At 50.4% G+C, this 25,275-nt stretch overlaps 9 protein-coding genes across 12 annotated transcripts; 4 read left to right on the top strand and 5 right to left on the bottom strand.

The window, feature by feature from the left end:
• Positions 1 to 8: 8 nt before the first annotated feature.
• Positions 9 to 1,059, bottom strand: PV10_08327 (uncharacterized protein). The gene is made up of 3 exons (XM_016373329.1): positions 805 to 1,059; positions 318 to 724; positions 9 to 200 (listed from the first exon to the last, which is right to left on the bottom strand). Exons 1-3 carry the CDS (start codon positions 935 to 937, stop codon positions 51 to 53), a joined length of 690 nt encoding a protein of 229 aa, XP_016220240.1. The 5' UTR covers positions 938 to 1,059; the 3' UTR covers positions 9 to 50.
• Positions 1,060 to 7,896: 6,837 nt separating this feature from the next.
• PV10_08326 lies at positions 7,897 to 10,104 on the bottom strand (the record flags this gene model as incomplete). 3 transcript variants are annotated; one of them, XM_016373327.1, is made up of 8 exons in its annotated part: positions 9,836 to 10,104; positions 9,557 to 9,746; positions 9,348 to 9,504; positions 9,136 to 9,294; positions 8,584 to 9,084; positions 8,358 to 8,527; positions 8,146 to 8,300; positions 7,897 to 8,077 (listed from the first exon to the last, which is right to left on the bottom strand). In XM_016373327.1, exons 1-7 carry the CDS (start codon positions 9,952 to 9,954, stop codon positions 8,154 to 8,156), a joined length of 1,443 nt encoding a protein of 480 aa, XP_016220238.1. In that variant the 5' UTR covers positions 9,955 to 10,104. The 3 variants fall into 3 exon arrangements, with proteins under 3 accessions (XP_016220238.1, XP_016220237.1, XP_016220239.1); XM_016373326.1 differs by having other exon boundaries at positions 7,897 to 8,300; XM_016373328.1 differs by lacking the exon at positions 7,897 to 8,077 and having other exon boundaries at positions 8,154 to 8,300; positions 9,557 to 10,104.
• Positions 10,105 to 10,680: 576 nt separating this feature from the next.
• Positions 10,681 to 11,623, bottom strand: PV10_08325 (uncharacterized protein; the record flags this gene model as incomplete). The annotated part of the gene is made up of 3 exons (XM_016373325.1): positions 10,681 to 11,207; positions 11,269 to 11,497; positions 11,552 to 11,623. 3 exons carry the CDS (start codon positions 11,621 to 11,623, stop codon positions 10,681 to 10,683), a joined length of 828 nt encoding a protein of 275 aa, XP_016220236.1.
• A 1,334-nt stretch (positions 11,624 to 12,957) lies between these two features.
• On the top strand, positions 12,958 to 15,715 carry PV10_08324 (uncharacterized protein). Its single transcript, XM_016373324.1, has one exon. The coding sequence runs from the start codon at positions 13,111 to 13,113 to the stop codon at positions 15,685 to 15,687; it is 2,577 nt and encodes an 858-aa protein (XP_016220235.1). The 5' UTR covers positions 12,958 to 13,110; the 3' UTR covers positions 15,688 to 15,715.
• Positions 15,716 to 16,184: 469 nt separating this feature from the next.
• Positions 16,185 to 16,781, bottom strand: PV10_08323 (uncharacterized protein; the record flags this gene model as incomplete). Its single annotated transcript, XM_016373323.1, has 1 exon — positions 16,185 to 16,781. One exon carries the CDS (start codon positions 16,779 to 16,781, stop codon positions 16,185 to 16,187), a length of 597 nt encoding a protein of 198 aa, XP_016220234.1.
• A 1,213-nt stretch (positions 16,782 to 17,994) lies between these two features.
• On the top strand, positions 17,995 to 20,541 carry PV10_08322. 2 transcript variants are annotated; one of them, XM_016373322.1, is made up of 4 exons: positions 17,995 to 18,129; positions 18,199 to 18,220; positions 18,283 to 18,778; positions 18,841 to 20,541. In XM_016373322.1, exons 1-4 carry the CDS (start codon positions 18,108 to 18,110, stop codon positions 19,507 to 19,509), a joined length of 1,209 nt encoding a protein of 402 aa, XP_016220233.1. In that variant the 5' UTR covers positions 17,995 to 18,107; the 3' UTR covers positions 19,510 to 20,541. The 2 variants fall into 2 exon arrangements, with proteins under 2 accessions (XP_016220233.1, XP_016220232.1); XM_016373321.1 differs by having other exon boundaries at positions 18,199 to 18,778.
• Positions 19,818 to 21,317, bottom strand: PV10_08321 (vacuolar transporter chaperone 1). The gene is made up of 2 exons (XM_016373320.1): positions 20,481 to 21,317; positions 19,818 to 20,417 (listed from the first exon to the last, which is right to left on the bottom strand). Exons 1-2 carry the CDS (start codon positions 20,512 to 20,514, stop codon positions 20,080 to 20,082), a joined length of 372 nt encoding a protein of 123 aa, XP_016220231.1. The 5' UTR covers positions 20,515 to 21,317; the 3' UTR covers positions 19,818 to 20,079.
• A 270-nt stretch (positions 21,318 to 21,587) lies between these two features.
• On the top strand, positions 21,588 to 23,436 carry PV10_08320 (uncharacterized protein; the record flags this gene model as incomplete). The annotated part of the gene is made up of 2 exons (XM_016373319.1): positions 21,588 to 22,406; positions 22,466 to 23,436. The coding sequence occupies 2 exons, from the start codon at positions 21,588 to 21,590 to the stop codon at positions 22,859 to 22,861; spliced, it is 1,215 nt and encodes a 404-aa protein (XP_016220230.1). The 3' UTR covers positions 22,862 to 23,436.
• A 1-nt stretch (position 23,437) lies between these two features.
• PV10_08319 (uncharacterized protein) lies at positions 23,438 to 24,762 on the top strand. Its single transcript, XM_016373318.1, has one exon. The coding sequence runs from the start codon at positions 23,723 to 23,725 to the stop codon at positions 24,050 to 24,052; it is 330 nt and encodes a 109-aa protein (XP_016220229.1). The 5' UTR covers positions 23,438 to 23,722; the 3' UTR covers positions 24,053 to 24,762.
• The last annotated feature ends 513 nt before the right edge of the window (positions 24,763 to 25,275 follow it).

Below are 25,275 nucleotides of genomic sequence, written 5' to 3'. Positions count from 1 at the left end.
GGGGGGGGGGGGGGGGGGTTTCGGTTTCGGTTTCGGTTTCGAAAGAAATGTTATGTCAATTTCTGCTTGATGAAGAATGAGCGAAGATGAGACAATTGCCACGCGCAGGTGACGGCCAAGACAGTGAGTTGGATCAAGGTCCATCGAACAATCTTGCTGTTGGTACTTTCGCTCTGGTCGCGGAATTCGGCTTCTCGTTCCTAGAACAGAAAGGGTATTAGTTAGTTGAAGTGCCTTGAAAGATGTCGGTGTGATGGAATTTTCCTTCTTCTTTCCCTTGTTCTTCTTTCAGTGGGCGGGGAGCTTGGAAGACATACTCTCTGGAAAACCTGCTCTCGTCTAATATCATTCAACCGTCCATTCAACTCGCGAACTTTGGCCACGATACTATCGATCTTGCTCTTGTCCTCGCTTTCAATCTTGCTGGTCTCGCCAATGGCCAAGTCGACCGTCAATTTCACTCCTCCGCCCGTGACGCCTGCGGCGGAAAACCAACCACCCAATGACACGGCCGCGGGGCCAGACGGAGTGAAGCATAATCGATGCAGACCTGCGTCGGCGGCGGAAAAGGTGAATTTTGATGGTGTGTTGGATGAAGGGGACGTTTGAGTCACGACGCGGTGGTCATTGTCGAAGGTTTCGTCCACCGTCACTTGAATGGACAGATCTGATGTCACAATATAGGACTGGGTTTGTGTGTTGTAGGCTTCGGCCTGGTATGTTCCTATGGCGCGGGAGGAAATGTGTTAGGAGTTTGTGATGTTTGTGATATTTGCGATGCGCTGAGTGTCGATTGTCACTTACCAACAACAAGAGTGTCCTTGGGGAGATCTTCGTAGAAACATTTGGGCGCTGTGCCGTCTAGGTAAAAGTACAGGGCTTGTGTCGAAGAAAGGAGGGAGGACAGAGCCAACGTCGCCGCTAGGAAGGACTTCATTGTGTGTCCAATGTCCTCTCCAGGACGAGGGGAGGAAGAGGAGGAGGGCGGCGGGTTTGGATGAAGGGGGGCTGTTCAATTGGTAGGTGCAGTCCAGTTGTTCCCAAAATTCTTGTATAGACAGACACACGAGAGGAATCGCATTCAACATTCAACGCAGTCTGTCCAGATGTTGGATCAAGGGGCGGATGTTGAAGAGGCAGGTTTGCCGGAGTTTATTTACGGTGGAGTGAAGAGAAAGGGGTAGCAGATTTCGTGATGGCCATTTGAAGAGCTGCGATGCTGGTGTTGAAGATGTGGTTAGCTTTTTGTCTCATTGTCTATTATTTCCTGTCTCATCATCTTGTTAAATCCATTTGAGCTGTAAAGAAGCTGGAGGCAAGTAACTCCTCCTGCTAAGGCAAATGGCAACGATCCATGTTAAAGTCAACTCTCCTTATTCTATTTCATAGAGAGGAGAGAAACTAGCTAGACATACTAAATCGTCGACTAGCAGGTCTCTGGGTCCAGGCCTCTGGCTCTCCTTAACTGGGCCGAGCGACAGGTATATATACTCCCTGTCATACTAGCTTCAGATTTCCCCCACATTTGGACTTGGGCCCTAGCGAGGTACTTCGTATAGAAAGTGATTATGGATCCGCAAACAGTTCTGCTGTGTCCAACTAAGCTTGTATAGGGTACTCTTTCAGGCAAAAGTTGGCCTCTGCCTAACATCAGGATGAATGAAATTTTCTTTCACAGAACTACAGTCTCGCCCTTTGGTCGGCTGTGGCCTCATTTGCGCCTCTTTTCGCCCATTCACGCAGAACCTTCCTGTGGATCTTACCGCTGGCCAGCTTGGGGATTTCACTGACAAAACGAACCCCACCAACCAGTCGCTTATGTTTGGCAGCACGATCCGCGATCCACCGCTCGACATCTGCGGAGGTTATTGCAGCCGTACCGTCTTTCATGACATCCGACTCCTGCTTGAGCACGACATACGCCCGAGGCCATTCTTGCCCGTCAAGGGTTATGCCGACGACCGCTGCATCAGCGATCTGATCCATTTCCAAAAGAATAGCTTCCAGTTCTGCTGGGGCGACTTGCAGGGCGTTCACCTTGATCAGTTCCTTCTTGCGGTCGACAATCCAGAAGCGGCCACCGTTATCGGTGACGGCGATGTCTCCAGTCCTCAACCATCCTTCCTGATCAATGCTTTCGCGTGTGGCAGCCTCATTCTTCCAGTAGCCGAGGCACACCTGCGGCCCCTTGATGAGCATCTCTCCAGGCTGGCCCGGACCCACGTTATTTCCATCGTCATCCAGTAATCTACATTCAGAATTCGGATCTAATTGACCGACACTACCCGAGTCATCATTCCATCCTCCTGGAACATGGATAGCTCCACACGTCACCTCGGTCATCCCCCAGCCTTGCTGAATTGTGAGACTAAACTTTCTAGAAACCGAGTTCTGGAGCTCTTTTGAGAGCGGCGCGCCCCCGCAGAGGACTCCTTCGAGACTTCCAAGGTTATACCGCGATGTTTCGGGTCTTTTATCGAGCATGACGAGTATAGGCGGAGCCACCTGAAGATGTGTGATCTGCCACCGCTGGATAGACTGGAGGAAGTCGTCGTATGTAAATGTTCGCATAATGTAGACTGGAAGGAGGAGTTTTGGTGCCATGACGCATGCGTAGAGTTGACCTTTAGCGGAACGAATTAGCCGAGGACAAACATTCTGATGGAAGAATTTGTGGAGGTTGAAAAACGGAATTGCGCTTTAGCACATCTCACCATATGCATGATATAAGGGAAGGAATCCCAGCCATCGCTCATTGGCTTTCCGCGAAGCTCCAAGGTAACGCATGAAGATGGTCTGTTCCGCGTTGGCCACTATGTTATAGTGGGATACGCAGACCCCTTTGGGTAAACCCGTAGTGCCCGAGGAGTAGTTGACGGTAGCTATTGTGGTCCTGGAGGCTTCCTTCAGAGGATCCCATGCGTAATCCACATTATCTTCAACGGGCACGTCTCTCCAGTCACGTAGACCATGACATGGCTGGCAGGGATAATCGGAAAACAGGAGGATCCTGTCCGTGGATAAACCGGCGAGACGACCAGCCTCTATGGCTTTGAACGCTAAGGAAGGATGCGTGAGTACAAGTCGAGTCTCGGTGTTTCGAATCTGGTATTCGACTTCTGCGACGGTATATGCTGGGTTGGCGCCACTGAAGATCAGGCCTGCGCCTGTAATCCCCAAATATGCCACAGGAACAAAGATGTGGTTGGGCGTGAAGATCATAACGGCTTCGCCCCGGGACATGCCGAGCTCCTGGAGCACCAAGCCCAGCCGCTTGATCCATTTTAAGGCCTGGCGGGGAGAGAGATTGTGATTGGCATTTTGCGCGTCTATCCAGATCGGCTTGTCCGACGGTGTCTGCTCTGGCGGGTAAATATACGATAGGATGTTGGTTTCGGGAATATCTAGAGACGGATATGGTGACTTGAGGAACATATTCCACTGTGAGGGTAGAAGTGATCGCTGACTTGCACTCTTATTGCGCCCTCATCGCTATCTAGGCTATGGACGCCGCCTTATACGAGTATTCGTACATCCTCCCAATCGAGCGGCTGATTTTACCTCGGGAGTGGACGGCTCGGCACCCAATAGAGTTCGCACACGCTTTCCGCAACCGAGGAAATCACCCATCGTCCAATGTTCAGTTTGTGCCTCCTTGCATCTAAAAGTAATTGCAGTGTGGGCTCCCGCAGACCGAAGGGCAGAGTGTTGATGAATGTAAAACTCGTCAGGGCGTGCGAAAGAGTACATATGCACCGCGATTACCTCGCGATCTGCTTTTCCGCGCATTAATCATTGTCCACACGGACGTTGAATATTGTTATTATTTGAGTGTGACAACAGAAGATTTCGTTGACGGCCCAAAGAATTGCAGCAATGTAGGTCCTACAGAGTTGAGCAGCAAGTCTTTCCTGTCCGTTGAGAGTATATCTAAGTTGAAAACAACAACATCGAATGCTCTTTCGATGGCTATTCAATCTCTGACAGCGAGTCTACGGCATTATTGACGATGAGCCAGACAGCACTCTGATCAAGTTGCTGCATATGGAAGGTTAATACCCAGCTCTATAAGGGCCAGCTATGAAGCGACGAACAACGCGAGACAAGTGCTCGACGGGCTTGCTCTGTGGAGCATGTTCATGTGGCTTATCGGCTTTGGCTGGAATCAGAACGCCTTTGGCTACACATATACGCCGGAAATAATCGTATGGAATCTTCGCACTTTGTGCTTACATTCAACACTGATCTTTTGACAAGCCAAAGAGAAGTGAACCGAAAGACAGGAGCAGACAAGTTGGAAGTCGTCGTTACACCCAGGACAAAACTACATTTTTGTGGAGACAGAGCGAAACAGCACTGATCTCCCCACGCTCCAAAGTGTCTTTTTTGTCAGTTTTCCTACGTGGAACCACAGCACGTGGATATACGATGCAGAAACACTTTTCAGGACGGCCAGATAGAAGTAGGATACAAGTGAAAGAGAATCCTATCATCCGGAAGCATTCATCGTCCATGCGCTAAAACTATGAAATAAAGCTTACAGCGTATCGAAACCCAGTACAAATACGTGGTCTTTTTTTACTACTAAAGCCTCTCACTCTGAATTACTAGTCTAAGTACCTAGTCAAGGCAAGCCACAAATATCAACATACAAGTGAGGAGTGGGTCCATCAAAGACATCTACCTAACTAGGATTAGCACGAGTACGGGTATGGAGTATATACAACATGGCCATCTGTGATAGGTCATGTCCGGGGGACACAAGCACCCATAACCGCGGCTCCTCGGGCTCCTCGGGCTCGAAACTTGCCATACCAAGACATCTACCGTATCTGACTCCGCCTAAGAAGCTCTCCTCACTTTCCTGGCTTGGGTATCGGGCTTCTTGAAATCCGTACTGTCCCATCACACTCGAGGCCTTGTGCTCACCAAATTGAGCGCGCTGCACTTATCATTTCAATGCGCCTCATGAGAGTTTATCCAGGACCTTGCCAGCAGGCATGTCTACTCCCAGCGCCGGTACTGATGGTCCGTCGCCGATCGTGCCCTTGCGCGCCTTCATGACCCCGACTGCTGACCCCAGCTTGGACCCTGCCAGGCTAATTAACAACACAGCACAGTCTTCTTCCCCGCCAACTGGTCTGGCCGCACGGAGGAAGCGTGCCTCGAGGGCCTGTCTACGATGTCGCACTCGAAAAGTCCGCTGTGATGTTGCCCAACATGGACCGCCTTGCACCAACTGCAGGCTCGACTCACAAACCTGCCTTCTTTCTCAGAGATCGCGACCACATCCAGTTCGCCAATCTTCGGGACATCTGGACATACGACTTTTCAGTCAAAGTGGCAATTCTCCCACATACGGCCTGTCGCTTGCGCAGCCGCGCGGGGAGTTACCAACTTCAGTGGCTCCGACCAGGCCTACTGCAGAGGTGTCAATCAGTGGTGCTCAGCGGGATGATCACACGCAAGAGCGACAACCTCAGCGTGAGGCACCATTGACTCGAAGAGAGACGCACTCAGAGCCCCTCATGCAACAAGCTGCCACCGAACGAGACCGTCCTGGAGATGCCGACATTTTTGCTTCGTCAGACTTCCTCGACGACGGTGAGATTCATGGCTCCGAGCCATCGGTACCGCACTCAAATACTATGAATAACGATGCTGCTCCAAACAATCACGTCCCTGTCACCTCCTACGCCTTCCTGGACCTCGACTTCATGCACGACCTACAATCTGACGACTTCAACTACCTCCGCCAATGTGGCTGCTTTCATCTGCCCGACAGACAGTATTTGAAGGACCTTGTGGAGGCCTACTTCCTCTATGTCCATCACGGACTTCCACTGCTTGATGAAGAAGAATTCTGGACAACCTACTCGATGGCTGAGTTTGGTGGTCGTAGCACTTCTCACATCTCGTTGATTTTGCTACAGGCAATGTTACTGGTGGCCAGCAGTGTGAGTCTTCTCCACCAACCCCTGTCAATCATATCGTTCGTCCACTTGGGCATCCAGGGCCTACCAGATCGGAATTGGGTACCCCTGAGTGCTAACATGGCCCAAGCTGGTACATTCATCGGTGATCCATGACCTGGGCTTCAACAGTGTCCGCACCGCAAGGGCATTATACTTCCGCCGTACCAAGGTAACTAAAATACCATGTCCTGCCTTGTGGCCAAGGCTAACCTGCTGAAGGCTTTGTATGACTTTGATCGTGGAGGAAGCAGCATGGCAAAAGCTCAAGCCGCTGTCTTGATGACATATCACGTACCGGCGGACGCGCCATTGATGAATGCGTACTGGCATGGTATTGCCATTCACCATGCCAAAGCCTTGGGTGCAGATCGATTCACAATACTCGCGTTGAAAGATCCTGCGAAGCACAATCGCCTGAAAAGGCTCTGGTGGTGCTGCATAATTCGTGATAGGACAATGGCCTTGTCCCTCCGCAGACCTATCTCAATATTCTCGCCTTCTTTCGACCACATCTGGCCACAACTCACCAATGACGACTTGAAGAATGAAATCAGTCATTCATACGTGCATAGCGAAACTGTCAAAGTCAACTTGTTGCAGTTTTCAACCGCATTGTGCAGATTCTGCTCTCTGCTCACCGACATGCTTCCGCTCTTGTATCCCTCGGATGGTCATCATTCTTTCAGGGACCGCCTGGATCTGATGACCCGTGTCTATCGATGTACCGAGAGTCTTGATGACTGGCACGAAACAGTGTTGGAAACGGTCGCTGCACGTGCAAACAGTGACTCTACTTTCAACATTGTCGTCTTGTTCGATAATCTTCTCAACATTTATTTTCAGTATGTTCATCCACTCTGTATCAGCACGATGGCAACACCTAACATCTGGCTCAGGTCAGCGAGGGCTGCACTTTGTAACTATCGAATCATGCTTACCCTGAACGAGCTTGAGAACCACAATTTTGAAAGGCTGCAGACGAAGACTGTACTTCGATCTATCCTTCGTAGTATCGCACAGAGCCTTCACGCAATCATCGATGCAGATATGATATTCTATCTGCCTATTGGCATGTAGGTCGTGGTCTGTCCCGTCAGTTTCATAGCTAACGATGGTCAAGGGTAGCTATACTGGCGTTGCCGGCAGTCTGCTACAACCTAGATCCAGCCATACGAGCCTCCAGTCAAACTGTTACTCGCCGCTCGACTTCAAACATATACCAAGATTCCTTGAGGGTTCTTCAGTTGAAATACGAAGGGTCTGATAGAGCACTTGGCAATGTGTCAAAATTACTGAAGAGCATAAACGTGAAAGACACGACGTCACCTGCGACATATCTCTCTGGCTCGGATCAATTTATGATGGAGGAACAGCATGCTTTACAGCTTTCCAAAACATCCCACACAGTCGAAGGGATTGCTGGATTAGACATGGTTGTTTCTGAACCTCAAAAGTATATTCAGATCATTTTCACACTGGACTTCTTTCTCGCTCATGGCCGGTCTCCCGCCAGAGGTGAGATTACAGCTTTCCTTCATTCTGTAATGGACGAAAAAAGTGCAAAAGTGGCTGCACAAAGCTTTGAAGGAGATCTATCTGCTACGGTAACGAGCCCAACCCCTGCCGAGGTCGGAAACCAAGAGAATCTCAGACAACAAGCCGAGGGAAGATCAAGCCAACAAGCAGCGTCTACCGCCTCCAACAATGCGTCAAATCCGCCTGCTCTTCAAGCATGCAGCCAAGAGCCATCCATTACGCTCACAGATGACCCTTTACCTCAGCTCGGCATGAATCCGGACAACTTCTCCTTCGAAACCTTCATGACAGATGGGCCTTTCGCCGGAATAGAGCAGCTGCAGAATTTACTTGAGACCTATCCTAGTTGGCCCAGACAGCCGTGAGCATAGGCGCCAACCATATACGCAGGATCCATACTATGCACGATTTTGGACGAGATTCTGCCTCTTGCACAATACGGTTACTCAATTATGTTCCTCTCCATGCCTGATCAGCATTTTCATTCCTCATTCTACTTCATACTCTCCCCTTTTTTTCTTCGCAATCCTTTGCCACACTCCTCAGACAACCACATTCTTCAGTGCCTATTGTCCATGTTGATAGGCAGCGACCTTATTAGCGGGTAAATAGGCTCCGCTAGTCTGCTACTTACCTGCGACATCAATATGTGTAAAACCAGCCTTCTATTTCCTCGTTTGTCCTCTTCCCTTGTCGAACTGCACTGTTGCATCGATAGAAATGAAATGACATGATGGCAATCAAGACTACACTCGTGAGTGACAACCCAAGAGTGGTCCATACACCTGTCTGGGTCCATCATCAGTGCATCCTCAACAAGACGATTCTGTGAAGCCAATAACATACCTGGTACGTCGGACTTTCGCTGGATTTGAAGGCAACCCCAGAAACAATTCCACCCATGCCGCCACCAATGATGCAAATTGCTGTTGCGACCGACCGTTTAGATTGACGAGTGATGTTATTGGCCTGGTACGTGAGGACACCAGGGACACAGTACTGCAGGAACCCGATCCCTACAACATCAGGCTTAGTGAAAAGGTTTGCTTCAACTGAAGGCATGACAACATACCTAGAAATGCGCCAAAATATCTCGCACCATTTCCTTTGGCAAAGACTGTTATCAGCATTCCAGTAGCAGTCAGAATCTGATGCGCTGCAATGATTGGGCCTCGGATCCGGTACTTGTCGCCCAGCCAGCCTGAGCAGTATGCTATAACAGCAGCCAGTACATAGGGTGGAGCACTCAGGAGCTGACTTTCGGTTGATGAGAAGCCCATGCCTCTTCTCAAAATGATCGGCAAGAAGTATGAATAGGCGTAGCCTGGCATGGTCGATGCCATCAGATTAAACGCCCAAAAGTACAGCTTCCAATCCTTCAGATGGTGTAAGATGACAGCAAGCGTAATGGGATCCTCTTCACCATCTCCTCGGTCAGCATTAATCCGCTGAATAACGAATTCCTTCTCGTCTGGGGAAAGAAACTTGTCGGCTTTGGTCGGAAAATCGATGATGATGAACCAGCCAACAGTGCAAACAACCACCGTGACCAAGCCCTCGATGATAAAGATCCCTGCACTCCAGGTTAGCCAGCTTCCGAGCAGTTGAATTGCAAGTCGCGTACAAGACCATCCGTTGAGACCGCCGATCCCTTTCATCAATGAAAGAGCATATGCAAAAATGGCGGCAAATCCGGTGGTGAGACATGACAAGATCCAGAAAGCTGACAGACGTTTTCCGACCTCGTATCGTTTGTACCAGCAAGTAATGAGGTAAGTACAGCCTATGTCTGTCAGAAATTCGAATCCTCTACCTGTTGGTCTCAATCTGTCTCACCTGGTAGGAACCCAGCTTCTGCCATACCCAGTAAAGCTCTGCAGACGGCCATTGTTTGCCAGCTTTTGGTGAAGCCCATTCCGATAAGGATGCATCCAAATGAGACTCCTAGAAAGGCTAGCCAGTTTGCAGCTCCGGCTTTGGGGAGCACTAGGTTCTGTGGTCACCTTCATTAGCTGGACGTCCAAGGCTATAGAATTTGTACTAACACTTGGGATCTCGAAGATGATGTATGTTACAAAGAAAATCATGACGATAATTGTGTATCGGTTCCCAATCGTGAGCCCAAGATCCTCTGACATACCAGCAACCATGGCGAGACCAAGGTTGGTTCGGTCAACCAGGGATATTGAGTACATGATGCCTAGGATCGGGAGGAGCCTGTAATCTATGCGACGTCTGTGACCAGTTGCAGAAACGTCGTTAGCCAAGAGCATATATATCAAAGACACAAAAAAGAAAGGTGTTGTTCAGGATGTGCGCTTTACATGATCCGCTTCTGCTGTGCTTCCGTTAGAGGCCCTTGGTAGCCGACATCTTCGACCCGGGCCTCAAGATGTGCGGCTTTCTCATCAGCAATGTCTGGTTCGACGTTTTGGTTCGACATTTTGAAAAAGGCCAAATGCAGTGCTTCGAGTACGAAGATAGCAGATGATTGGAATTTTTCCTGGTCTGGAGACAGACTTGGTGAATGACAATAGGAGGCGGAGTGACCCGCGTTATATACCCAGGGAGACCGACAGTATTTCTAACTGGGGAAACCCCAGGTGATCGTGGAGAGACCCAGATGTGAAGTCCTCGACCCGAAGATAACCTGGGGGCCCGCCCTTTGACGGTCTCGTGGTTGTGATACCCAATCACGGTACACCATTTCCCGAGGTATACATAAACTCTAAATGCCCCGTCCTCGTCGGCAACAACTTCAATACGCTTGGCAAGCACACTGGGGCACAATGGACAGGACCATCCAGGAAAGAATTGCCGTAGCTCTGGCCCATATTATTCAGTGACCATCGTACGATACGGAGAAACAAGTCATTAGTGGGACATAGAGTGGCAAAGACTATTCGAGAATTCGTACAACATCTGCGAGCCGTGTTGAATCGCAACATAGAGCTGCCGCAAGTCATGACGAACTCGCTGGGATACTTGAGAATTGGCACAACGGATTAAAAAGAATTCAAAGACTGCGCTCAGACCAGGACTCATCTGGTGATATCAGATCTGACCAGCAAAAACAGCCCTCCCAAACTGAAATGCAATCACAACTTTCCCTCATCTCTGGATTTTGCTGGGAGTCGTCTTAACTTCTTGTATTCTCAAATGGAGGAGGTCAGCCAGTCTTACCGCGTAATTTTGCACTCTGCTGCAGGAATCTATCCCGGGGAGCGTTGATCACAAACCGCTCAGCCAATGCATCGGCTGCTTCGTAGACAGCCAGCAGTCGCTCAGCCCGTAGAGGCTCGTTTTGAAGTCTCTTGGCCTCGATCATGCTTCTGCCATCGTTGACGTCAAGTTTATCCTTGAGGAACGCCAACACGGCCTTGTCGAATCCCTTCACTGGCAAAATCGTGCTCACAATCCCCCAGTCGACCATCTCTTGGTTGGAGATCTTCCTACCAAACATCAAAAAGTCGTTGGCTCGATGTGGGCCAATTAGTTGTCTGAAGTGAACGGCGCATCCATATTCAGGTACCAAGCCCAGCTGACTGAATGGAACTTGCAAGTACGACGTCTCTGATGCTACTGTGATATCAGCAACCGCTGGGAACCAAGCTGCCCCACCACCAACTGCAGGCCCATTCAATGCAACAACCAGGATCTTTGTATGAGTTATCAACGATCTCAGAGTCTCCATCGCTGGAAACGGGGTCAGCGGCAGCTCCCAAATTCACAAAGTACAAGCCTCAGGCAAGCTCACCGCTGGCAAACATGGACATGTAAAAAACTTTCTTCTCGGCCGCACTCCCAAACACTCGCTCCTCGCGGCTTGCTTCAGCTTTCACATCAGCTCCACTAGAGAAAAAACGTCCTTCCCCAGTCAAGACGGTGAAGACAGTTGTGGGATGTTCATCGAGTACTCTTAATGCCGTCAAGACCTCAATCTGCATGTTACCGCCGAAAGAGTTGAGGGCCCTAGGCCGATTCAGCTAAAAGGCGCCGGTGTTAGCATCAAGCCCGGGCAATGGGAACAGGTGGTGGACCTTTATGACACCAATCTGCCCTTGGATGTCTAAGACAACATCGTGATACGTGTAGCTTTCGTCGGTCGACATCTCTTCGACAACGAGCATGTATTATGTTTCGACGGTTTTGAGAAGGATTCCAGTGGCAGATCACAATTCATCATTTGAACAGTCATGGTAGTCTCTTCATCATCCCTGAGTTAGTGCCCTCTCTAGAGCAAATAGTGACGGGGTTGGTGCACAAATCGACCCGAAGTCCTTAATCGGCATAGTTAGTCCTCGGTCTGGATATTCCCTGATTGAGCTTAAATAATTTCGTTATATATTTAACAAGGATTGTTCCTCGGGCTTGGCTCCCGAGGCTCGCTTAATCGAATGCTTATTCGTGCTCCACAGAAGCCAATAACAATGCAATGCCCTTTCATTACTTTTCTTCCGCGTCAAATGATGTTTGGCGAGAAGTGCTGTAGGTGGTCTGAGAATTGTCGCCGAAGGACGGCAGCGTGGATCATGGCTTTCTTGACCCGACCGCACTCCCGAATTCGGGGCCAGGAATCGGGACGAAGCAAGGTAGAACGCAGAAATGTTGGAACAGAATTCCATCACCTCTGGCGACACCAATGCCATCGAGTTTCGTTCGTGCGCACATCGAAGCAGATGGAGACAGTCGAAACAGAGGTTAGTCAGCCATGACTGTCGATGATCTGGAGCTCTTCCATCATTTTATCACGGACATGCCTGCCGACATGGGCAATCGCCTCGCTCGGTGCGAACAAGTCCCGCAGCGTTCCCTCAAGCACGAGCCGTGCCGAGCGCATTTCGGTGTCGTTTCAGGCGGCAAAAGAACCGACTCGAATATAGAAATTGACGACGGTCAGCCTTAGGGACATTCCACCCCAGTAGATAAGACATCAAGTTATTCTGAACTCCATCTGTCAAAAAGCAGGTCAAGTATTCATGCCATGAACGCCACAGGCATCGTCATCAATCAGATAAGCTGGAGAGAGTACGCCCCGGCTTTATCGATATAGTAGATAGTGTCGAGCAGGACGAGCACAAGACGACCCTCTTGTCGTTCACCTGCTCTGCTCGTCACGAGTGTAACCACGTGACTACTACGATGTCAGTATATCTATTGAACCACTCAAGTCGACTCGTGAATAGTCACGAGAGTCTAGTCTTTTTGTGGCGATCCCACAAGGATCAAGATGGTTTCCTGACAAGTAAATTGAATCGTCGGTGTGCCTGCCATACTTAGTAGGGTGGAGGTACTTGCCGTAACACATCTGCTCCTTCCTGATGTTAAATCTGCATGAAAGTTCCACCCTACAAATAATCAAATGTCGCGTCATTTGAACCAACCCCGTCCGCCGCTTCGCCGCGTCGACTTTTTGAAATTCTGCCATTTCCATCCTCGATTCGAGATTCATTCCCCATCAACCTCATCGACAACACGTATTCGTACACCCAAAAAGCAATAAGGACGGTCGACACTCTCGTGGCCGCCGTGGCCTCCCCTCCAACCTCGCTGCATCCCTCTTCCTCCTCCCTCCCATCCACCCCACCTCCATTCCATCATGGCTTCCAGCAGCGATATCCGCGACATCATGAATCTAGGTCAGGCTGGCCCCCGTCAGCCTGCACCCAAGAAGAAAAAACACCATGAGCCTCAAGTTAGAATGACTGGCATCAACCGCGAGATCCAGGCTCTCATGGGCGACTCGGTTCCTCCCATCGCCATTGTCGACCATCCTCAATACAAGTCGCGACCCTCCCTGGCCCGGTCCTTTGTTCCTCGACACTGGGATGAGAGAAGTTTCAAGCATGGCGGACGAAATGATGGCTTAGTTTTGAAGCACTGGAAACGCGCCATTGCCGGTTCAAATCGTCCTCCTGTTGCTGCTCCCGATGTCGATGTGCAAATGACCGACGATGAAACTTCCAAACAACTTCCAGTTCCACCTGAATATCAGTACGAAGACGAGTACCCTTCCCACAAGTGGAACGTTGCGGTCGCAATTCCTTCCTACAACGACGATCAATACGATTCTCTCTTGAAGTCCGACGATTGGTCTAGACGGGAAACTGACTATTTGATGGACCTCTGCCGTAATTATGACCTTCGTTGGCTACTCATCGCCGATCGCTATGATGAAAAGGCAATCAATCAGCCCTCTGCCTCTTCTCAGGAAGGAGACCAGCCACCTCCCGAGATCATCGCGCAGCCTGTCTATCCTCCGAGAACTATGGAAGCATTGAAATCAAGATATTACGGCATCGCTGCTAAACTGATGGAAGTTCAAACCCCGGCCAGCAATATGACACAAGCCGAGTTCCAGTTGTGGGAGAAGATGAGGAATTTCGATGTCAAGACAGAAACTCTTCGAAAGTCCATGGCCGAGAAGCTGTTTGAGCGGACAAAGGATGAAGCCGATGAAGAGCGTATTCTGCTGGAGGAGTTATATCGCATCACCAAGAACGAAGACGACTTTATCAAGGCACGAAAAGAGCTCTATTCCAGGCTGGAACCTGTTCTCCCCATTCGTCGCACTGAGCGTGGTGAGGAGCAATCCACCGCCATGTATCAAACCTCTGCCGGTCTTTCCATGCTTTTACAATCCCTTCTCGCAAAGGAGAAGAGAATGAAGCGCCCCGCCGTACCTGGATCCGCTGAGTCTACCGCCGCCGCCGCTACCTCCACCCCAACCGAACAGAAGCAGGAGAAGAACAAACATGCCAATCACAGCTCACGACGAGACACAACCGATACTCAGGCCGAAGACGCTACCCCCGTTCCTCAGAAGAAAGGTTCAACTGCAGCTGCGCCGCCTAATATTCGGATCCTCACTCCTCAAGAAGAAACCCGCTTTGGTGTGTCCCGCCCTCAAGAACGTCTCACCAGTGGTGTTCAATTCCGACATGAAAAGATTAATCGCCTTACCATGGCCAAGAGCCAAACTCAAACAACCAAGATCCAAGCCGCCTTGACCGAGCTAGGCATTCCTCCTAGGCTTTTGATGCCAACAGAACGGGTCTGCCGCGAATTTGAAAGACTGACTACGGAAATCAATATCCTTCTCGATGCAAGGAAGGTGAATGAGAAACTAAGTAGCGAGATCAAGGTCCTTGAGGAAGCTCGACGGATCAGGCTGGGTCTACCAAAAGAAGGAGAACAACAAGCTGCGACCACCGCTACCACCACCGTAACCCCTGCTGCCCCCGCCGCGGCGTCAGGCCCTGAACCGAAGACCGAGCCAATGGAAGTGGATTCTTCCAAGGTCAAAGAGGAGCCGGCGAAGGCTACCACTGAAAATGCCCCAACTGCTGATTCCAATCAAGATGCAAAGGCCCCAAGTCGCGAACTTCGAAAGAAGACAAAAACCCCAGAGGTTGGGGAACGGCAAGCTAGTAGCACCAAGGATCGACAGCCCACGCCCCAGGCAGATTCAAGCAAGATGGAAGTCGACAATGATGAAGATGCTGATGCAGCTGGCGACGCAGCTGGCGAAGATGATGCTGATGCAGATGCTTCCAGCACTCGGAAAAAGGCCGATGCTGACAGCGACAACGACGATGAAGAGGACGAAGAGGAACAAGAATCCGGAGTCGCAAATGATTCAGACAACAACCAAGATGATGATGACGAGGATGAAGAAGATGAGCAAGAGGATTCACAAGCCCAGGTTGAAGAAGACGATGACGATGAGGAGGATGACACGAACCAATTAGGTGTAGATGAGGATGAAGATGAAGAGGAAGAGGAGGAGGATGAAGACGCCGAAAGTGATCCTGTAGCCGTGGCCGAAACTCCAGACGAGGAGGACGAAGATCAAGACGAAGAGGATGCCGAGGCCGAAGCTGAGAATGACGAGGACGAAGACGAAGATGCTGAAGAGGACGAAGAAGAGGAAGAAGACGAAGAGGAGGAGGCAGATGGTACTGCAACTCCCGCCTCTGGAAATGTCGAACAAGAGGACGATGATGAAGAGGAAGAGGAAGCAGAAGAGGATGTCGCAGAGCCACCACCCCCAACATCGTCCACTCATCTCAGTGCCACATCTGGAAGAGGCCACAAACGTAGTGCCAGTGTCCTTTCCGAGGCAAGCAAGGCTGGGAGCAATCGCAGTGGTTTAGGAAGAAAGAAACGCCGCTGATGGAGCATGGATACAAAGGGGAATGGGGAATGGGGAATGGGGAATGGGACATGAGGAGTACAGTGGCTACGTGCTGCGAGCTTGTCTGTAAGAGTGTATATGACTTGTCAGCGAGATAAATGCAGGCAGTGTTGTCTGCCTCCAATGCCACGGGAAGAAAAATCAAAACAGAAACCCATCTGGGTTGAAGCATAGTTACTTTAAATATCATTGTACTTGTATTCACATTGCGCGCTAATCGCGAATGACCATCTGAGTGAGCCTATGCCTAACTTGCTAGAATTGTCTTATTGACGCAGGGTATCGAGTGGCGCGATCTTAAGGGCAGGCATGAGGTATGATGACGTCGTGGTTGTTATCATCGTGTTAGTTGTCGATGCCATCAAAACCCATTAGCTTGTAGATATCGATTTCGCCGAAGAGATCGTCCATAAGTTCGTTCAGTCGTCGTCGTCGTTGGTGCTGTTGGTGCTGTTGTCGTCGTGGTCGCCGCCGTTTTAACAGTCAACCATGTCCATGTCGATGATGCCTTCGAAGAGGTCGTCCAGCAGATCGTCGTTATGGTCATCGCTGTTGCTAGTCATATGACAATCTTCGGAACCGTCGTCACAAACATCGATACCGCTGTCATCACACACGTTACAAACGTCGATATCGCTGACATCACACATTATCACCTCTCCCTCGTAGATATCATATTGACACAAGACGTCATTGTTGTCGTCGCCATCCACCAATAGTGATTGCTCTTGGATTTCTGGCCTTTCGCCCATGCTGACATCGTTAGACGAAGTGTCGCCCATGCTGACATCGCTAGACGAAGTGTCGCCTATTTGCTCATCGAGCATCTCTTCATCAAGGGGGTTGTATTGCCATGCAGAAGATGTTGTAGGCTGGCGTAACATAGCTGCAACCTCGTTGGGGGTCAAGGTGATGACGTCGTCATCGGGCACATATCGAAGCAACTCTTGTTCGCGTATGTGCGAAAGCGTCGTTTTCATCCAGTAGATAACAGAGGCTATGGCTCTGGGAGTCATGTCCGTGGCATGAGGAGTAGGAGGGGGGGCAGCGCCATCTCCTGACTTTTGAGCCATTGCAAGGACCGCGACTTAGGGGGGAAAGCCTTAGCTCTATCTTCACTTTTGGTGACCGTAAAAGGATGTTTGACGAGGCTAGACTGAGCGTTTTGGCTTGTAAAGGGCTTGAAAGGTTGCTGGAGGGTTGATTTCGGTCGTAACTTTGATGCTGGAGGGATGAACACTGGCAAAGAAGGGATAAGAAAAGAAGAGAGCGATTTTATATTGCATGGTTTCGAGGTCAAAGACACAAAGAGGGAGCCTGGAATCAGCGACGGAGTGGGTAGTCAAGATGAGCTATCGGAAATGAAATAGAGTTAACTCACAACCTCGACTGGTTGACGAGTAGCGTAGGTGCAAAGACTGTGGGTGGGCTAAGAGTTGTAGAGAAGAGAGGAACACTGTCCTCGGTGAGAGATCTCGAGTTATACGGCCCACTGCAGTCATTCGAGGATGGCACTCCTGTGGCTTCGCAGCGATTTGACTTTTTTTGATCCAGTTCTGTTGCAACTCGTTGAACAAATAGCTCGTCCGCAAGTGTGGCTGCAAAAGTACAAGGCCAAAGCATATCACCTACCTGGCCAGTGACAGCATCTTCCTGTCCCCATCTCCGCCACACCCACCGATTCAAAGCCTCGTGATGCGGACATGCGGGTTGGTTAGAAGTGTCAAATCGAGGCTAAGTGCAATCCTGTGAGGACCATCCGACCACCAACAGCGTCTGGGGTATGGTCTCGAGATCGAATCATTTTGACTGACCGCCTGATCTGACAATTGTTTATTTCCCTCTGTGATACCATGAAGGTTGCCTAGGTGGAATGGTGGACTTTGGGCATATCTTCCAACAGAGTTATTCGATTCGAGGTAAAAGTCCCTTCAAGTTGGCCCATTTCTCTGAAGATTTCACGAAGGTCAAAAGCACTTCTGGCGATTCCTGTGGATCCTATGGTTTTGTTGCTCAAATTGCCAAAAATAGATGAAGTTGACACACAGTCAGGGAGGGGTCTGAGGTGGGAGATCTGGACGTGGTTTTGTTTAAATCTGTGATTTTCTCTACTCAGATAAAACCAATATATTCATCACAGGTAGGACTGCTGCTCCGTAGAACAAAATTGCGTCATATTGATGTCTACTCCTCCGCTGTAAGTGCGTGAGGTTTCGCCGACGTTTACCCAGACTAACGACTTCAACTTCCCGCAGTTGGCAAGAGATGAACATCTCACCAAGGCGACATGACCAAAACCGTAAAAGGTTCTTGAATTCAAGTCGAGAATTGCAGAACTTGGTTGTCATCACAGATACCACTTCAATGTTGTGAGCCTGTGACATTGTGATCGAGGCAGTATGAGTGTGATTCTCTGCACAGGTACAGTCGTTCCCGTCTCCACTGCCAAACCACTTCCTCATCATTACTCATACTGACATGCGAGTCCAGCGGGTTACGACCATACCATTCGGTAATCACCTCTGTTTTGATGCGATTAGTATCAGCCTTGTACTTACGTCTCCTCCTGCCTAGATTCTGGGAGGCCCTCTCTGGCATCTGCTCCCGCACCATCCAACACCCCGAATCACAAGTCAACCGACTATGTATTACTCCCGACAAGAAGTATCTTGCAGCTGCAGGGCGGCATATGGTTCGGCTTTATGATATCAAATCCAGCAATCCCAATCCGATTCAACAATTCGAAGGACACACCAACAATGTCACAGGTGTGGCATTTCATTGTGAGGGGAAATGGATGGTTACCAGTTCTGAAGACATGACTGTTCGAGTGTGGGACACAAGGTCAGGATTGGTACAAAGGAACTACCAGCATACCCATCCGGTCAATGATGTGGTCATCCACCCAAATCAAGGCGAACTAGTCAGTGCCGATCGTGGCGGCAACATTCGCATCTGGGACCTCGGTGAGAGCAAATGCACTCATCAACTCATTCCGGACGAGGACGTGTCGGTTTCGAGCGTCAGTGTTGCCAGTGATGGCTCGTTGTTGGCCGCAGGAAACAACAAGGTAGCCTCCACCCGCGTCATGCTTTGGCATTCCGCCACACCACCCACTAACATATCTACCAGGGCGACGTGTACATCTGGCGCATGTATCAGAACCACGACTCCACCACCCTCCTCCCATGCCGTGTATTCAAAGCTCATAAAGACTACCTCACCCGTCTGCTGTTATCTCCCGACATCAAACTCCTCGCCACCTGTTCTGCCGACCATACCGTACGGGTTTGGAAGATTGACATGACAGAAGAAAACCTGGAAGCGGTGACCGACCAACCTTCTACAGGTGTGGATGGACACAGTGACCCCAGTACACCCAATCAGGCACTTGTTACCTCGCAAACCCTGAACGGCAGCGCCATGAACCCACGATCCAATGGAAACGGGCGCTCATCCGCGTCTCTCTCCTCGACATCATCGAATGCCACATCACCGACTGACGCAGTCTCGTCCTCGAAACACTCTCAGTCTGGTTCGCAGCCAGCACACACGTTCCGAGCGATCAGCAAGATCATTGAGACACGGAAACCACTACCCTGCGATGTTGTGCTGGATAACCATCAGAGATGGGTGTGGGACTGTGCATTCAGTGCCGACTCGGCATACCTGGTGACGGTTTGTTCAGACCATTATGCCAGGTTGTGGGAGCTGGGCACGGCGAGCATCATTCGGCAGTACAATGGTCATCATCGAGGTGCGGTTTGTGTGGCACTCAATGACTACAGTAACCCGCCATGATAGGTTCGCTGGTCTCGATCAAGCTCGCACATGTTGATGAGATCGTCGCTGGTCATGATTTCCTGTGCATGATCTCGGCTTGCTGGTGAGGACGTGTTTGATTTCAATCGCATGGCACTCAGATGATTACATGATCGGAGGAGATTACTCCAATCACGGCGTTGGTCAGAAGACCAGTCTTGGTTGAGCCCGGAGTCAAGGGTACTCTGGCGGGGTTGGAGGATCCATTCGTCGTTCGGTTTGATTGCAATTTGGGCTCGGGGCATCAAAGTGCGCATGGCTGCGTTCAGGGGGCGGGAAGATGACGATCCATCCAGACCTCATCGAGAATGAGTTTTACTGGTTGCATTTCACTTTGCTACATGTTGGACAAGGCATTTATATGCCAAGTCTTGGTGGCTAGAATCTCGCCACGCATTACCGCCGACAAACTCCCTGTACAAGTCCTCCGACATTCCATATCATGTCACTCTACCAGGTAGAACCACGATGCTCTTTTAGTGGAGACAAGTCCTAAAGAATAGCATCATCCACCAGCGACCTTAAACCCCCGTATATAGCACCACGATTTCATGCGTCAACGACTCTCAAGACAAAGTTGACCACGACGGCTCCGAGCAAAGCCAGGGCAAGGACCGTAGGCCCAATCCGATCATCGAACCCACCCTGGCCTCTTTGCCTGATACTCTTGGCTCGCCAGTGAAACGTGAACAAGGCGTAGATCATGGCAGCCATGGCGACGATGGTGAACAGGCCTGCGGATATGCGGCCGACCGAGTCTCCAAAATTCAACAAACCGACAGCCAGGCCACCCAGGATGACGGTAAAATTGAGCCATGATAGAAATGTACGTTCATTGGCGAAGAAAACTTTGGGTTCAACGCGGGTAGGAAGGGCGATACGCTTGCCTAGATGTAATGGTCAGTTCAGGTGGTGGTGTCTCGGGTTTGGGGTCTGTGATGTCGTCGTACCTGGGGCGCTTTGAAGTAGAGGCTGTTCAGACATATTGGTATCAACGGAGTCGGATGGCTGGGGCCGGATTGTTTTGGTAGAGTTGGTCGAGGACAGAACAGATGCCAGGCAAGCGTGCGCCGGAGCGTTCTAAGCAGGGACTAAATCTGCAGGGGCGGGAGCGATGTCTGGGTTAGTGAAGGGGTCGTAAGGATATAAGGGCTCGAGCACGAGCTTTCCGTTGGCGAGCTGGGTCTCGTTGATTGATTGGGTAGATCTTGCAGTATTGAAAGACCGGAGCGACTTTGTACTTTTCCTTCGCAAAAAAGGGGCTTCTTCGTCGTCGCTGGAAGAAAGAGGAATGGGGTCGGACAAGGTTAATTTCTGTCCACGACGAGGACTGGTACCGGAAGAAGGAGAAGACCTTATGGGAGACTCCAATCACAGGTGCGTTCTGAGGACTTTCTGGGGAGAAACCAGGAGGTGTTTTCAATTCGACCGCTGTCTCGAAGCGGGAGGATAGCAGCAACGGGAGGACGCAGCGACGAGCGGGGGGAGGAGATGTTGATGGGAGGTATTGGTGTATCTTGGACCACTAAGCTCCTGGTTACTGCCCCTTGTTGGCTAAGTGAGAGGAGTGAAGACGGGCGAAGCAAACAAGCCCGACTTAGCGGAGGATTGATAACAAGAGAGGATGAGAGCAAATATTGCTCAGATAGATATGCAGAGGGTAGCAGTGCCGAAAGTGAAAAATTGAAAAGAAAATTGAGCTATCTCAATCTTTTCCAGAAGTTTACAGCTGTTGCTGATGTTGGTGCTGTTGCTCGTGAGTTCAGCAGCTGCGCAGTTGCGGGGAGTTCCTTCCCATGCATCGTACTCAGAAAAGGTCTTTGAGCAGTTGCCATTGTATCATTGGTCGTTATCGATCGACTTTGGCAGGTGCTCGAGTTACAGGCTCTGATTCGCTCTACAAAATCCTGGCCTTTCTCACCGCCTAACCATCCTGTCATTGGAAATCCGGTATTATCACAGACACACAGAGCCTCTTGACCGCCTCCATTCAGGGACTAGACTGTGAACGTCGAGGGGCCAAGGAGTCGCTCGAGTTGCCTCAGCCCACCAGCGTCATGTCGACCCTCCACGCCCTCTCTTTGCTACGGAAAGCCAGATCCACCATAGCAACGCGATCCACAAAGGCTGAGGCTCCTCCACCACTCGAATCTCATGCTGACCACTCTCATCAGTCCCACGCCCACAATAATCACAAGACTATCACCACACCCTTACCCACCACACCAAAAGACGAGTTTGCTTTGTCGCAATCAAACTCGACCAATTCACCTACAACCACCACCTCCAGCCTTTTTGATCAAGCTACCAGAAAGTGGTCAAAGCCAGGCTCCAAACCTCGCAATCCCAGTCCTACTCCCATCCAGCCAACCCTCGCGCCTAGTGGATCGCCTGTCGGTGGTCTCCGACGTCGCTTGACACGAAAAGCTTCTACATTTACCTTGCGCCGCCGCCGTCATAAAGTCGACTTGAAACCTCACACCGAGCCTCGTCAAGACTCACAAGATCTACTCCACTATCGAGATCCTCTTTCTCACAGCCTCACCCTCGACCCTCTCCAAGCGCAGACCACCAAGGCTGTGGTAGACTCGGGCTTCAAATCAATTCACCCAAGAGCTTCCACGAGCACCTCATCCCTGTCGACCGTACGTCCAACCTGCATCTCTGCTGGTACGGTTATCGACTGCGAGCCCCAAGAACAGAAAGATATCCCTGCTGAAGTGCAGGCAGTCACCTCGCCTTCTAGGATCACAGGTTTACGAGGTGGTGCTGTCGACCATCTTGACCAAGAAAGATATACTTGGGTCAAAGTCATGGCTTCTGATCACGCATCACCACCAGTTCCATACACCCGTTTGAAGGATATCACTGAAAGTGTAAGCAGTCATTGTTTCTGCGAAGGGGTAGTTTCACTAACCAACTGCACAAACAACAGGCATGCGAAGCAGCTCTCTCTGGGGTGACCTCTTATTCACACGCCGACACAGAACGGTGGAACACCACCATCATCAACTCAATCCTCGGGGCTCTGGTTCAAGAGACAACTCAGCAGCCGTCAGCATCTACCAGCAACTCAACCAGCCCTCCACCTCCCGCGCAACCTAACTTCAAATATGTCGTCAACAGCACCATTATCCAGCACGCAAGCTCGTCGTCCACCACAGGCACGGAAACTGAGGTGAAAAAGTTGAGTGGGAGACGTGGGATGCATGCCGCGTCTGGGGCTTACTGGAATAACGAAAAGGATGGTATGTGGAGTTTCAAGTATCCCGGTGCCGATAGCAAGGGCTTGGATGTTGTTGTCGGCATCATCTGGGTCTGGGTCGGTTAAAGCCTTGGGTCTCGTGAACGCACATGTCTACCGACTCGGATTCGTGAAATTGCATACGAGCTTGGCACAAGAGGTTTGAGGATGCTGAAAGAGTTGAAGTTATGTCGACGGACTGCCAGGAAGGTTTGCTCGCATCGGCTCGCATCACTTGCAAGCGTTGACGGTGACAAAGGAGGATGTGCAATACACGGTCGGACGCATGGTAAAGATGTCTTAAAAGATGAAGCAGAGTGGTTTGGTTTGACATGTCGCGGTTGCTAGACTACGGGGCTCGTTTGACATGGAGATGCGTAAAAAAACATGAGGCTACATCAAGTGAGATGAGCTAAAAGAACTAACAAATATTTTCTTTTGAACCATCGGGACGTCTCTCCGTCAAGACAGATTTCAAGGACGATTCTGGGCTCCACTGGGCCGGACAGTGTTGCTATGAAGGGCATCCTTGGGGTCTTTTGTGGTTGTCCCTCGACCGGACAGGAGCGGGTCCAGGTACGGGGACTATGCAGAATGGCGAATAAAATGAAAATGATTGCATTGTCAACTACAGATCTGCTGCTCCATCGAGTGCAAAGGGGTGCGGGGATGGTCGTAGTTAGGGCTGGGGGAAGGATGGATCGACGACATTGAGTTTCGAGCGACCCAACAGCACACATGGCGGTCGATTCTAGAACAGACTCTATGAGTTGCTTGCAGTACTTCTCTTCCGGGTTGGTGAACGGGATCGACCGAGGCCGAACGGAAGACACGGGGGACCAGGAAGGGTGCGACTTCTGGAACCCGTCTTCTCGTTGACATGTTGGAAAAGGTAAGAAGACCGACGTGATGAGATGAAACAAGAAGCTGTACGTGAAGACGGGGTTGATGCAGGCCAGTGGTTGGACCGGATTTGACGAGAAGGAGGATTTGCCCAGACCAAACGACAACCTACCAATGCGCAAGACCACGGGTGGTCGTCGTTGGCCGCTTCTGTGTCAATATTTACCAGAGACTTACAGAATCACAGACCAAGACTACCTAATCAGGATCAAGTCTAAGGCAGGTAAGCGTCGAGGATCAGGTGACCGTCGTCGCAGATCGTTCATGCCAGTGCGGCTCCTCACCGAGTTCAAGCATGATGATCTGTACGTCAGGATGCTCACGAACAAGCATTTTCTCCCCCGTACCCCCTTTGCAAGCGAGAATGATGGCTGAAGGTGGTTTATACGGCCAGAAAGTGGCTGTAGCGTTTCGGATGGATTGATTCTTTACCAAGGGGTTAATTCAAGGTCCACGTGGAAGGTGTCGAAGATGAAGCATCACAATTAGCCTGTAATCAATAGCATGGGCGGAGATCACTGGGTTGTTATTTTCTACGACAACCGGAGGGTACGGAGTACCTGAAGTTGGGAGGGAAGGGTTTTTCCGAGTTGGCTGGTCTGTTCGCTCGACAAGTACTTTCCTCCACGGTGTCCGTCACGAGTCGGCACGAAGCGAGCAATCAAGCACGGAGGGAGAACGACACAGGAGAAGGAAAGAAGAGGATGGAAAGCTGAAGTTAAGTCAAGTCAAGTCGCCCGATAAAAGAAGGAAACCGCATGGCCTGGTCGACGGGCGTGGTGCCATGTCATGGGCATGTCAAGCGGTCAAAACAAAGATGTCTAGGTGGCATGACGAGGCATGTACAGTAGGTATCCTCAGCCCATGCATGCCAGAGGTTGCTTTTCCTGAGCTTCTTTTCCTTGAGCAAATCAGGTGTGCGGTGGATGAATTACCTGCGAGATAGATGACATCTCATGGTCATGTCGTCGACGTCTTAAGGTTCAAATTTTGTGACACTGACTACCGAGGTTCTTGGTGGCTGAAATCTGGACGCCGTTGGGAGAATGATCAGGAACCAGGATTGAAATGAATCAAGATTGCGGATCATGGTTTGTCCGTGTGGTATGAGCCTGCGGAGGATTGCATGGATCGGGCCAAGTTTATGAAGAAAAAACCAAAAAGGGACCAGCCATGTCTTGATTTCTTTACTCGGCTCGGTAGTCAAATGCTGAATGCTTTGTCTCGGAACTCACAGATTTAATTATGATGGTTAGGCGAATTAGGCAGACCAACTTCGGACCAAGTCCAGGAGGAATATCCCTAGATAGACAAGTAGGTGGCGACGCTGACTAGGTACGGTGTTGATGGTGTCTACGGAGTACGCGCTGCAACGGGCCCTACACATGTACTCCGTAGTTACCTAGGTAGATGAGTAAGGTATGTGTTTATGCCGCATGGGCATAGTGTACGCCCTAGACGCTAGGCGCTACTGAGGACCTACCTAGGTATTTTGTTTCAGGATGCAAACGAGCCCTGAGGCTCGCCTATAGTTTAGCCTTAGGCAGAGTGGAGCCTGATGGGTCCCCAGTGCATGCGTGTTGGAGTCTTGGAGATCG

The sequence above is a fragment of the Exophiala mesophila genome (assembly GCF_000836275.1).
Source record: "Exophiala mesophila strain CBS 40295 unplaced genomic scaffold supercont1.6, whole genome shotgun sequence".
In the NCBI taxonomy this organism is placed as follows: Eukaryota; Fungi; Ascomycota; class Eurotiomycetes; order Chaetothyriales; family Herpotrichiellaceae; genus Exophiala; species Exophiala mesophila.
The sequence above is the reverse complement of the archived record's forward strand: the minus strand, read 5'-3'. Positions and strand labels throughout refer to the sequence as shown.